This window comes from Macrobrachium nipponense, chromosome 15, assembly GCF_015104395.2.
Source record: "Macrobrachium nipponense isolate FS-2020 chromosome 15, ASM1510439v2, whole genome shotgun sequence".
Classification (NCBI taxonomy): Eukaryota; Metazoa; Arthropoda; class Malacostraca; order Decapoda; family Palaemonidae; genus Macrobrachium; species Macrobrachium nipponense.
Window position 1 is genome coordinate 23,613,413 of NC_087208.1, and position 13,681 is coordinate 23,627,093.

The following is a 13,681-nucleotide window of genomic DNA, read 5'->3' on the forward strand; positions in this document are numbered from 1 at the left end:
AGGTTTTAAAGTTTTACTGCCCACCTCTAACTTCCCCTCTGTCATCTTATGACATCCTGGGTTGGGCAAGACTAACGTGATGGCGTGAGTTGCAGTGTCTTTGACCAGCTTTCACCCAATATGTGCACGCTTTGCAGGTTTCACAGATTCCTTGCTTTACAATTTCTGATTGTTTAAACAGTTCCAGCTAGGTGCTTGAAAATTATACTATTGTTAAGACCTCGGGTTTGTTAGCTATGCAAAATACAATTTTTTTTATAAGAATTGTTAGTTTTTAATAATAAAATAAAATTATATTTATACTTGCCAAGTAATTATGAATCGAAGCCCCATCTTTCTCCCCTCATATGGATGTATGGGCAGCTGCGTTGTTCCTTCCTTACCCTGAAAGTGGGCAGGACCAATTAACCTACAAAAACTAGCATTACTGCGAATTTCAAAATGTAAGCTACCGGCGAGTGAAACTTTTGGCAATATAATTACGTACTTGGTAAGTATAGCTAAAATTTTATTTTATTATAAATGAGTCATTTTTAGATGTCAGCAGTGAACATATTTTTTTCATTCATAATAGTTCATTATTTTTACAGGTTTCAAGTTTTATGTTAACCACCACCAAAGAAAGGATATTTTTTCATTTATTAACCATATCTTCAATCAGCTGGCTTAACTCCTCTTCCTAACCTCACGCTATTGAGAATATACAAGTTTTTTGTGTAAAGAATAGAGGTATCTGAAAAAGGGTTTGGAGATATAAATATATTGAAAACGTAATAAATAAAGTAGTTACAATATATAAATATATTGAAAACATAATAAATAAAGCAGTTACATATGTAATATATGGTCAATAACAATTAAGTGATCATCTGTCTTTTAATTGGTAACCTCCCATGGGCACTATCGGTTCTTATGTTGGTGTTGAATTATGTAGGTCTTCAGTTTATGTCATCATTTCTTTACCAATCCTGTTTACAGCCAAATGCATACGTGTTGTGTTTTAGCTTAATACGTGTCAGAAAAACTGTTGATTTTTTCCTTAATACAGGATCAGTACAGTATCTATCCAAATGTACATTTCCTTCCATTTGAAACCTTCCAGAACCTTTTGCCTCAACTGCCTGAAGTTAATCCTGATGACCCATGGATTGCCAATGAAATGTATATATTAGTAAATGAAATGGTCAAGTGTTTTGATGTAATTGAAAGAGGAGACAACAACAATGAAAGTATTACAGAGTTTACTCTTAATCGGTAAGTCAACTTTGAAAACTAGTAAAATATGTAGAAAGTTTTTTGATATATAGATATATATATATATATATATATATATATATATATATATATATATATATATATATATGTGTGTGTGTGTGTGTGTGTGTGTGTGTGTGTGTATGTGTATATTGTGTATCTATATATGTATGTATGTATATTATATATATATATATATATATATATATATATATATATAATATATATATATATATATATATATATATAAAGATATAAGTCACGAAGGAAAAATAAACAACAGAGTTTATGCAAGATCTTTTGACTCGACGTCCTTTACTCGGCATTTAATTGTTCTCATATTTACTCAGTTTATCTGCTGAGTAAAGACGTCAAGTCGAAAGATATTGCAGAAACTCTGTTGTTTATTTTTCCTTCGTGGCTTTATTTATTTATGGATTTATTACGTCCCAAACTTTCGTGATTCAGTTATACATATGTGTATGTGTGTGTATATATATATAATATATATATATATTATATGTATGATATATGTATATGTATATTTTGATAGATAGATAGAGATAGAAATACAGTGGTCCCCCTGTATTCGTTGATATTTCTTATATAAAAATACAGTGAATATGCAAATTTCCCGTGAAAAATTGGGGTATTTGTGTGAGTCCTCTAATTATTATATAACAGATATGATACAATTTACATAGGTCCAGGTTTGTCAGATATTGTTGAGTTTTGGATGATGATCTGGATAATTGAAGGATTATACTTCCACATTCATTATGTTTGAATTTACATTTTCATGAAAGTGGTTTGGTTACCATAAAGTTATGTAAATAATCACCAAGTGTGATTGAGACTGGATACCTCCATAGTGTCAGAACAGTAAATCTTCAGCTGAAACCTCATCTGATAAGAGAAATAAGTTGCTCAAAGTCGAATTGGTGATGGTCATAACCTCTGCAAGCCCTCAGATCCCACTCCTCTCATCCAACTTGGATCTTTACTACTCTACCATCATCACCATGGTACCATACAGTCTGGGGTGGTACCATTTTACCACCGGAAGACTTTCAGGGTGAGATTATATGGTGTTTTACATGCTCAAGAAGTGTAACTTTCCTGGGAGTGTTCCAGGTGAAGTACTATAAGAGTTGCAAATGGCAGAACATTGCAGGTGAATGTTTTTAAGGGACTGTTGAACAAATTTAAATCAGACATGGATTGGTTTTTTATTTGTAGTTTAAGAAATTTTTATCTGCCTTGTATTTTGATTTTGTATGCATGATACCTGAGCCTAATACAGGCAGTCCCTGGACAAGGGGGGTAGGGCTTTCCTTTCCTGACGGTGTAATAACTGAAAATCAGTGATAACAGTGTTTGTATGTGCTGATAACTGGGTGATCAGCGCAAATAACTGGAGACCAGTGCTGATAAGCTAAGATCGAGGCTGGTCCATTTTAATGGCAGAGGTTCTGTTTCCAGCCATGCACTGATATATGAAAACTGTCATTAACAATAATGATGGTAATAAATGGTGTTTATGACATCATAAGTACTGGTAAACTGCTTAACCCTTAAACACGCCCTCAGGCGGTATTTCCGAAAGTCGTTCTCCCACCCATATGGAGGGAGCGCCGAAGCAGAAAAAGTTTTTTTCAGAAAATCACAGCACGCTTAGTTTTCAAGATTAAGAGTTGGTGTTTAGTCTCTCTCTCTCTCTCTCTCTCTCTCTCTCTCTCTTTCCTCTTTTTCTCTCTCTCTCGCTCTCTCTCTCTCTGTTCCTCTCTCTTCTCCGCTCTATCTCTCTCTCTCTCTCTCTCTCTGCTCTCTCTCTTCTTTTTTTTTTTTTTTTTTTTTTTCCTGAAGATTAGTATGCAACCATCAGAAGTGAAAAAATATCATTATCTTATATAAATATTAGAATATATGACAGCGCAAAAAAAAATTTCATATATTATTCTATACAAATCGTGCTGTGAGCAAAACAGTTAAAGCTAATGAGTTAATTTTTTTTGTTGTATTGTACACTAAATTGCGATCATTTTTGGTATATAATAAATTGTAAAATGATCAAAGCAACACATAAAATATAAAAAAATGATACATGAATTCGTAACGCACTGACGTAAATTTTTTCTTTTTTCACAAATTCACCATAAATCGAATTATTATGCTAGAGACTTCCTGTTTGTTGCAAAATGAAGGTAATTGATTGAATATTACTAACCTGTAAGAGGTTTAGATTACAATTGCATTTTTTTACCATTTCGGTCGAGTTAAAGTTGACCGAATGTTGGATTTTTTTTATTTATCGTGATTTATATGCAATTATTTTAAAAATTATAATAGTTTCGACCATGAATTATTTTTTGTTGTATTCTACATAAAATTGCGCACATTTTTATATATAAAACTATGTAACGGCTAATATGAAACTTTGCAAATATTACGACAATGTGACTCAAGGGTTTCGGAGATTTTCGGCCGAGATTCCGCCCGCGGAGGGAAGGAACAGGTTTTTTTTTTAAATTCACCATAAATCAAAATATTGTGCTAGAGACTTCCAATTTGATTCAAAATGAAGAAAATTATTGAATATTACAAGACTTTAAGAGTTTTAGCTTACAATTGCATTTTTTTATCATTTCGGTCGAGTCAAACTTGACCGAATGTCGAATTTTTTCTATTTATCGTGATTTACATGCAAATATTTCAAAAATTATAAAAGCTTCAACCATGAGTTATTTGTTGTTGTATTCTATATGAAATTGCACACATTTTCTTATATAGAACTATATAACGGCTAATATGAAACTGTGCAAATATTATGACAATGTGACTCAACCATTTCGGAGATTTGCGGCCGAGATTCCAGAAGGAAAGTTTTTTTTTCTCTCTCTCTCTCTCTCTCTCTCTCTCTCTCTCTCTCTCTCTCTCTCTCTCTCTCTCTCTCTCACAAAAATTCGCCATAAATCGAAATATTGTGCTAGACTTCCGTTTTTTTTTTCAAAATGAAGGTAAATGATTAAATATTACTAGACTGTCAGAGTTTTAGCTTACAATTGCGTTTTTCTACCATTTCAGTAGAGTCAAAGTTGACCGAATGTCGAATTTTTTCTATTTATCGTGATTTATATGCAAATTTTTCAAAAATGATAAAAGCTACGACCACGTGTTTTTTTATATTGTATTCTACATGACATTCTGCACATTTTCATATATAGAACTCTATATAACGGCTAATATAAGATGGCGCAAATATTACAACAAAGTGACTAGCATTTCGGAGCTTTGTGGCTGAGATGCCGCGCAAGGAGGGAATGAAATTTTTTTTTTTTTTTTTTTTTTTTTTTTTGGGGGGTTTTTTTTTTTTTTTTTTCAAAAATTCACCATAAATCAAAATATTGTGCTAGAGCTTTCCCATTTGTTTCAAAATGAAAGTAAATGATTAAATATTACTAGAATGTTAGATTTTTTGCTTACCAATATATATATATAATATATATATATATATATACATATATATATATATATATATATATATATATATATATATATATATATATATATATATATATATATATATATTATTACGTTTATTGCCCCTCTCGTTCTACCCAGCATTTATTTATTTTAGTTCTAAAAGAGCAGCCATTTTACCCTAATTCAGCTGATTTTATGCGGAAAACCCAAAGCAGGCCAGCGATCGTCATCTTCCGTTCGTAGACAGGGGGGAATTAAGACTCCTGTAAGCCTTAGGGATGTATCCCGAAGGGAAGCGTGTAGCTAGCTAGGTACTTAGTAGGCCTACTCTTAAGATCCTTTATCCTGTGAACTTCTTGCTGGCGATATGCACCCAAGCTTCGGACAATCGTGCCTGATTCTGTCCTCAGTCCACTCGAGTCCGTGACCTAGGACAGATGTCCCAGCCAGCCTTGTAATAGGCCTACAACGGGACTAACTGGCGCCCCAGACCTCAGACAAAGCCGATGCCCGATTTCTACAAAGGTCCACTTACATAAGGCTTCCAGGTACATCTTGTGATAACAGTCATATTGCCAGCTCTTTCCCTCCGAGTCAAGTAACTACTCCACATTTTCAAAATTCAAACTCCTAATTCTCAAATGACATCCCTTTGTTCTTTTCCTTTCCTCATGGCCGCATGCAACCTTTTGTGATCGTCCCAGACAGACAAGTCTCTATTGAATATCTCATTTAAACACTAGAGTTCTTTCCCCAGTTTGTTAGATAATATTGAATAACTGTAACTTGTGCAAGAAATTCTTATTTTATGCTGTCTAATCTGGGAACTCTTTCAGATCTACACACGAGTCACGTGTCCGAGTCTCCCCATTCGCAAGTGCTGCCTTACCGCAAGATAAATATGAGTAATTTTTAAAAACCAGCGCATACGTTAATCTGATTTTAACCAGCTCTCCCCTTGTGAGAGATAGGAGTGGGCCACGTGCGGCCCAGTTGCTTTGCCTTTCAACTGTCTTGTAAATAAATGTAATGTAGATTAAATCAGCTGGTTTTTAATGGCCACCTTCAAAAATAATAAAATCAATCCTTTTTTAAAGTAAGTATCACGCAAGTTATTCTGCATTTTCCCTCTAATATTTCCCTTAACGTATTTGGGTCCTCAAGGCCAAGCTCACTCATAAAAATGGCATACTTAGCCTAGGATCAAACCCGGGCCTGCTTAAAAGCTTGTAAATCCTGTTATCCCTTGTAAAACGTAAAACTGTAAATGATTTTACAAAGCATAAATCGAAGCACACTTGCGCGGGAGACACTGACTCACGGTAAGGAGTATCATTCATTTTAATATGATTTTTCTTGCAACCATTTGTTAGCTTAAGGTACGTTTAGTAGTTTTATTAGAAGTGTTTTATATAAATGTTCTCAGAGTTAGAGTCTAGAAAGAGATTATTATTGTAACAGCGAAAGCACAAGAGTTTAATTTTAGCGGCAAGCAAACAATTTGCCCCGCGAATTCTCTGATAACTCTTATGAGCTCGCATGAGCACGTGTGTGGTAGATAGATGCCAGAAAGTGCTAGTTGAGGCTAGGAAGTGCTTTGCCAGGGTTTATTGCATATGTTAGCAAGCTTAGCTAGTTAGGAGTGTTCTACTAATAGTTACAGCTAAAGATGTGTATAATTCTTTTGTCTGTGATATGTTAGGGGCATTCGTTTTAACTTAGTTTACATTTCACGTGCTGGTAACAGCAGCACGCTTGCTTAGAGCGTCAGAGCGCATACGCAGCCAGTCCTGGCTGGCTACCAGCCAACTCGCATCACACATAAAAGCGGTCATATTTACCCCCTTAAAGCTCTATCTCAGCGATTTAAGCAAATTAACATAAATCTTGATGTTTTAAACGTAACGCATATCAATCACCATAGTAGTATCTATCATTCTGCCAGAAAATTTAATGCTGTTTTGCTTGGAATAAGAAATTAGAATTTCGTGTTGTAAATTGCTTTCGCGTTTACGGAAATCAGCTGTCTCATCACCGCATGTAGCGCTCTCACTGCACGTTTCACTTAGCAGTCTCATTTCACTTCGTTCTTAATGTAACCTCTTACAAATGTTTTGCTAACATTTCAAATCCTTACCGTCATTTTCACTTGTCACAGGGACCTAGTAACCTTATGTAAAGTTAACATAAGTCTTAAAAGTAAAATACATCACAAGAATTGTTAAACTAAAAGCGTCATTGTAAATTTCATATAAAAACGCAAACCGTTTATCGAGAACGTAAAATCGTTCTTCGCAGGCGCGTTCTATTTTCATAAAACTTATTCAAAAGCCATTCTTCCATTAAACTTTAACAAAAGATCTTTTAACGCAAGTTGGCATCATATTAAACCCTCTTACGCCGAAGCCCTAAAAATCAAAACCTCTCCTGTATGCCGGCGCCGGTTTGGAGTGAGCGCGGAACCGGAAAAAAATATTTTTTCAAAAAATCACAGCGCGCTTAGTTTTGAAGATTAAGAGTTCATTTTTGGCTCATTTTTTTTTCATTGCCTGAAGTTTAGTATGCAATCATCAGAATGAAAAATAATATCATTATCATATGTAAATAATGCGATATATGGTAGCGAAAAAAAAAAAATTCATAGATAATTGTATTCAAATCACGCTGTGCAAAAAACGGTCAAAGCTAACGAGTTACTTTTTTTTTCGTTGTATGTACACTAAATTGCAATCATTTTGATATATAATACATAGTAAAACAATAAAAGCAACACCGGAAAAATATTATCACAAAATGATGTACGAATTCGTAACGAGCGGACGTAAAAAAATGTTATTTCAAAAATTCACCTAATCCTAAATAATTTTTCTAGAGACTTCCAATTTGTTTCAAAATTAAGACAAATGATTGAATATTACGATACTGTAAGAGTTTTAGATTAGAATTGCAGATTTCGACCATTTCGGACGAGTTAAATTTGACCGAATGTCGAAATTTTAATATATATATTTTTTCATATGCACATATTTCGAAGATGGAAAAAGCTACAACCTTCAATTATTTTTTATTGTATTCTTCATGAATTTGCGCACATTTTGATATATGAAACTCTATAAAAGGCTAATATGAAAAAGGACAGCAAATATAGGATAATGCCATGTACGTATTTCGGAGACTTGCGGCCGCGAATCGGCGCGCGGAGTGAAGGTAATATATTTTTCAAAAATTCACCATAAATCACAATATTGTTTTAGAGACTTCAAATTTGTTTCAAAATGAAGAAAAAATGAGGGAATATTACTATGGCCGTAAGAGATTTTAGCTTACATTGCGTTTTCAACTATTTCGGTAGAGTCAAATTTGACCGAACCGAACGTGGTTTTTTTCTATTTATCGTGATTTATATGCAAATATTTCGAAAAAAGAGAAAGGTACAAAAAACTTCAATCAATTTTAGTTGTATTCTACATGAAATTGCGCACATTTCATATATAAAACTTTATGTAACAGCTAATTTTAAATGGTGCAAACATTTCGACAATCGCACAAAAAAATTATTATTTTTTCAGAAGAGTTAACGCGCGAACGTAATTTTTTTTTTTTTTCATAAATTCACTATAAATCGAAATATTGTGCTAGAGACTTCCAAGTCGTTGCAAAATGAAGGTAAATGATTGAATATTACTAGAATATAAGAGTTTTAGCTTACAATTGCGTTTTTCGACCATTTCGGTAGAGTCAAAGTTGACCGAAAGTTGAAATTTTGCATTAACGTTATTTATATGAAAATATTTCAAAACTGATAAAAGCTACAACCATGGGTTGTTTTTTGTTGTATTGTGCATGAAATTGCGCACATTTCCATATATAAAACTTTATGTAACGGCAAATTTCAAAAGGGTTTGCAAACAAATCATTAGGACAAATCGCACGAAAAAATTTATCGGAAGAGTTATCGCACGAACGTAAGGAAAAAGTTTTTCATAAATTCACCATAAATCGAAATATTGTGCTAGAGACGTCCAATTTGTTGCAAAATGAAGGAAAATGATTGAATATTACTATAAGATATAATAATTTTAGCTACAATTGCGTTTTGTTCTCGACCATTTCTGTAGAGTCAAAGTTGCCGAAGAGAGGAAGGTTGAAATTTTTGCACTTATCGTTATTTATATGAAAATATTTCAAAATTGATAAAAGCTACAATCATGAGTATTTTTTGTTTTAGTTGTATTGTGCATGAAATTGCGCACATTTTCATATATAATACTTCATGTAAAGGATAATTTAAAATGGTGCAATAATTATGTCAAAGTGACGAAATAATTTCCGAGATGTGTCACTGATTACTTTTTTTAGTGCGATAAGAAAGAAATTCGCGCTTGCGCCCGCCTGCGTAGCGATTGTAAACAAAACAACGCCTTGATCCGTGAACTCCCAGCATCCCCAAGGCGCGTGATACAAAATTTTTCGGCTGGTAGGCCTATAAGTATTTTCCGCGAATTTTTAAAAAAACTTTTTTGAGCCGACGTCTGATACGTCCAATCGGCATACGGGGAGACATTTTGACTCGACGTTTAATACGTCCAATCGGGACGTAATAGGGTTAAAACTAACATTGTTAGTTCAAATACATTCAAGGGAGTTCTTCATATATCTTTTTCACGCTCTCAGAGAGAGAGAGAGAAAACCTATTATTCCAAAAGCCAAGAGTACTAAGTCTATTACTTACGCATGCATCATTAACCTTTAGTCTCTTGTGACTTTCATTTACACTAAACGTGATACGCGCCTGCGTCCATTGCAGTCTTGCAACCATTATTTCTTTTAAAGAGTATTTTAGCCAAGGACTGAGCATTTCCAAATTTCCATCACCTGTTGTTGCCCGAGTGGTCTTTTCCATTTTTATCACAAAAGACTTGCCTATATTGCAAGCACAAACTGCAGTGTGCCATGCAAATTCATTACTTCCATACAAGGAAGCCTACCAGTCTAGGACTGGCCACCACCAGTGCATCACAGGCCTTATCATTTTACAGTGCCACTAATTCGCGACACTGTCCATCGACTGGCTGCTGAAGTACTCCCTCCTTTTACTTCTCTCCTCCACCATTACACTCTGCCACGAACAGAGTGCCATTTCATTTCAGTATATTTGAGTATAGTACTGCATTTAGTGTCGTCTGACAGGACACACCAGCCCGCTACCAGTGCTAACAAGGAATGCCTCCATAAGTGCCATTGCACCTGTATCAGACGTACAGGTAGCTCTTTACCTGCGTGTCCGTCATTACGGAACGCCTATTACATCAGTGTTTCCTTGCATAAGGACTCTTATCCATCCATATCACTCACCAAAAGGAACGCCTCCTCAAGTGCCATGTTACCAGCACCCTATTAGTGCTGTCCAAGGAACGCCGCCATAAGTGCCATTGCACCTGTACAGGCTGTACAGGTAGCCATTTTACCTGCGTGTCCGCCATTACTGAACGCACATTTCCAGCACTACTAGTGCTGTTCAAGGAATGCCTCCTGAAGTGCCGCTGCACCCCTGTATAGACGTACAGGTAGTTATTTACCTGCCTGTCCGTCATTATGGAACGCCCATTTCATCAGTGTTTCCGTGCATAAGGATCACCAGTCTTTCGGAACAATCAACAAAGGAACGCCTCCTGAAGTGCCGCTATTCCAGCATTACTAGTGCTGTCCAAAGGAATGCCTCCTGAAGTGCTGTGCACCTGTACAGGATGGACAGGTAGCTATTCACCTGTGTATCCGTCTTACGGAACGCCTCCTGAAGTGCTGTGCACCTGTACAGGACGGACAGGTAGCTATTCACCTGTGTATCCGTCTTACGGAACGCCCATTTCGTTAGTGTATCCGCCATTACGGATCACTCAATCTAGGAACGCCTCCATAAGTGCCGTGCGTTAGTGTATCCGCCATTACGGATCACTCAATCAAGGAACGCCTCCATAAGTGCCGTGCACCTGTATTGGACCTACAGGTTGCCCATTCCAGCATATCCCCAAGTTAGAAATGCCCTAAGTGTAACTTACACAGCACACTCCAGTATATTTTATCACCTCCTGAGAAGGTGCCATTCACAAAGTCCCACCGAGCACCCAGTCTTTTCAGACATTTTTTCATTACCTCATTTGCAGAACCCATTTCCAGGTGAGTGCCATGTTACCAAGTAGGCACTCCCATTCCATCCAATATTATTCCTGGCCAACATTTTCAAATTTATCCGAGCCTCTACTGCAGCTCCAAGGGAAATGTCTTCCCCTGCTTCCCACGACTTCTTTGCTATAGAGCTAGAAAGGCTGCGAACCCTCATAACTCTGGGCAAGGAGGCCGGTTACACTGGACCCGCACTAGGCCAGTGGGTGAAGGGCAGCAGGATGCCGCGAAACCATTGAGAAGACGAAGAAAGAGAAAAACCAGAGAAGCAGAGAGAAAGGAGAAAGAAGCAGAGAAGAAGGAAAGAGAAGAAGAGAGAAAGCATGAGTTAGCTCTCAGAGATGAAGAAATCACTTGGCAAGCTTCCAGCTGTATACACCCACTGTGCCTCAGAGTCCCGCTATCTTTTGCCAGCCTTTTGCTGATTCACTGCCTGCCTCCTCCCTTTTCGAAGAGGTAAGCCCACCAGTTAACCCCGGACTTATTTCCGAGTGTGATTCAACGGAGGACTCATTCATCTCCAAGTTCTGCCGAGACTGTGGCCACAAGGGTCACATGTCTGCAAACTACGGAGGGTGCGCAAATTACAATATTCCCGCCATCGCAATGGCCGTCACCAATTCTTCTTCACTAGGACCCCCAGCTAAGGGCCTTATAACCGTCGCACCCCTCCAAAGTCATGATCCGCCAAGCCACACCAGAGCCTTTGATGACTCTGGCACTCAAATCTCCCTGATACGGGAAGATCGAATCCCCCTTATGGCTAATGTCAATAGACGTCAATTAATAACAATTGAAGGTATCGACCACATCAAGTTGATCCTAACAGTACAATTGAGTGTCATACGACCTCACCTTTCGAAAGTTTGTATTCTTACAGTTGCAAGCTATATTCCATGAGGTTATGACCACCTCCTAGGGCAAGACATGAAGTCTCCCTCTCCTTTCCAAAAACCTAGGGGTCCTAACCCCACGTCAAATCACTCCAAAGCAAGGAGCCAGCCAAGACCTACTTCCTCCCGGAAGTACGGCCACCAACAGTCCCCCTTGTTACCAAGGAGGGAGATTGATCATTCACAGTTCCGTTGCAAAACCTGCAACGTAATAGGGTACTGTCCATTCTCCACAAGGCTCAGCCTTCCAAAAGAGACAGGAACCTTTGTCTCCCATTTCCAAGGGCATGCTGAGAGGTATTGCACCTCCGGTACCCATCCCAGGTATGCCTGACGTCAACTCTGCCAGTGCCACTTGGCAGCACTGAACAGTGCCAAGCTCTGTCCAGCCTAGACGTAGAACCACCACAAACCTTGACCTCTGTGCCTGGCCCCGAGCTAACGCTAGCACCTAACCTTATCAAGGATACTCCTACAAGAGATCCTCCAAAAGGCATGGAGCTCACTGCCACCCTTTGTCCAGATCCAGTCCACGAGTCTTCTTCGACATCACATCTGTCGGCCGAGGATGAACCTCCGGCAGACCTCACCTTTACACCTCCTCTGGACGACCAGGAGCTGCCCGACCAGGAGTCAGCATGGAGTCTTACCCTTACGACGGTTGCTGCAGATACCGAAGTAGGGTGTTCGCCTGTAGTCCCTAGGGCTACCACTGCCTCTGCTCCTGACGGCGTTTCTGGCCTTACCCCAGAGTCGGTCCCTCCGTCAACTCCTAGGACTGGTGTAGCCAGCCCCTAGGAGGAATAAGAAGAAGAAGAAGGGACGTAGCAAATTAACAAACTAACCAAAGAGCCACATGCTCTCCTTGGCACCTGTGCCCTAGGTACAGTGCCACATTAATTTGCAGTGTGATCCTGGCACCTACCCAGAGAAGGTAGCCTGCCTGATGTCTGCCAGTAAACTAACTCTCTAACCCCTAGAATTGGTAATACTAACCCTCACTTAAATGTCATATTTACTCATTACATTTCCATCCTGGTACACTACTAATCACTAGTCATACTCATGCATCATTACCTCATCTTATGTATTTTAGCAATTTAGGTCAATAAACCTCTGCTGTGCGTACCACACACTGGAATTATTGTCTCTGATTAATTGCAATGAGTAGGTTAGGCTAATAATTAATTTAGTACCAGGGCATTAGGGTAGTACCAAGTAGAATTTTCAAAGTAACTTAATTTACATAGGGGTAGAGTAGACTGTCGTCACAGACAACCAGTAGTTCTTACTTAGGCTAGACTACATTAATTCAGTAGGTTAGTACACTCAGCATCTCCACCTATGACTTAGGTAGGCCGTTGTAATGAGCCGTAACGTTGCCCAGACAGACAAGTCTTTATTGAATATCTCATTTAAACACTAGAGTTCTTTCCCCAGTGTGTTAGATAAAATTGAATAACTATAACTTGTGCAAGAAATCTTTATTTTATGTCTAATCTGGGAACTCTTCCAGATCTATGCACGAGTCACGTGTCCAAGTCTTCCCATTCACAAGTGCTGCCTTACCGCAAGATAAATACGAGTAATTTTGAAAACTAGCACATACGTTAATCTGATTTTAGCCAGCTCTCCCCTTGTTAGAGATAGGAGTGGGCCACATGCGGCCCAGTTGCTTTGCCGTTTAACTGTCTTGTAAATAAATGTAATGTAGTTTGATCAGCTGGTTTTTAATGGCGACCTTCAAAAATAATAAAAACAATCCTTTTTTAAGGTAAGTTTCACGCAAGTTATTCTACATTTTCCCTCTAATATTTCCCTTAACGTATTTGGGTCCTCAAGGCCAAGCTCACATGTGTGTGTGTGTG

At 37.8% G+C, this 13,681-nt stretch overlaps 1 protein-coding gene across 2 annotated transcripts in view; it reads left to right on the forward strand.

The window, feature by feature from the left end:
- LOC135227032 (ATP-dependent RNA helicase TDRD9-like) overlaps positions 1-13,681 on the forward strand; it is a 564,113-nt gene that overhangs the window by 240,546 nt on the left and 309,886 nt on the right. For both annotated transcript variants that reach the window (XM_064266821.1, XM_064266820.1), the window contains one exon: positions 1,103-1,254. In XM_064266821.1, the coding sequence (XP_064122891.1) occupies positions 1,103-1,254 (152 nt within the window). The remainder of the gene's footprint in view (positions 1-1,102; positions 1,255-13,681) is intronic.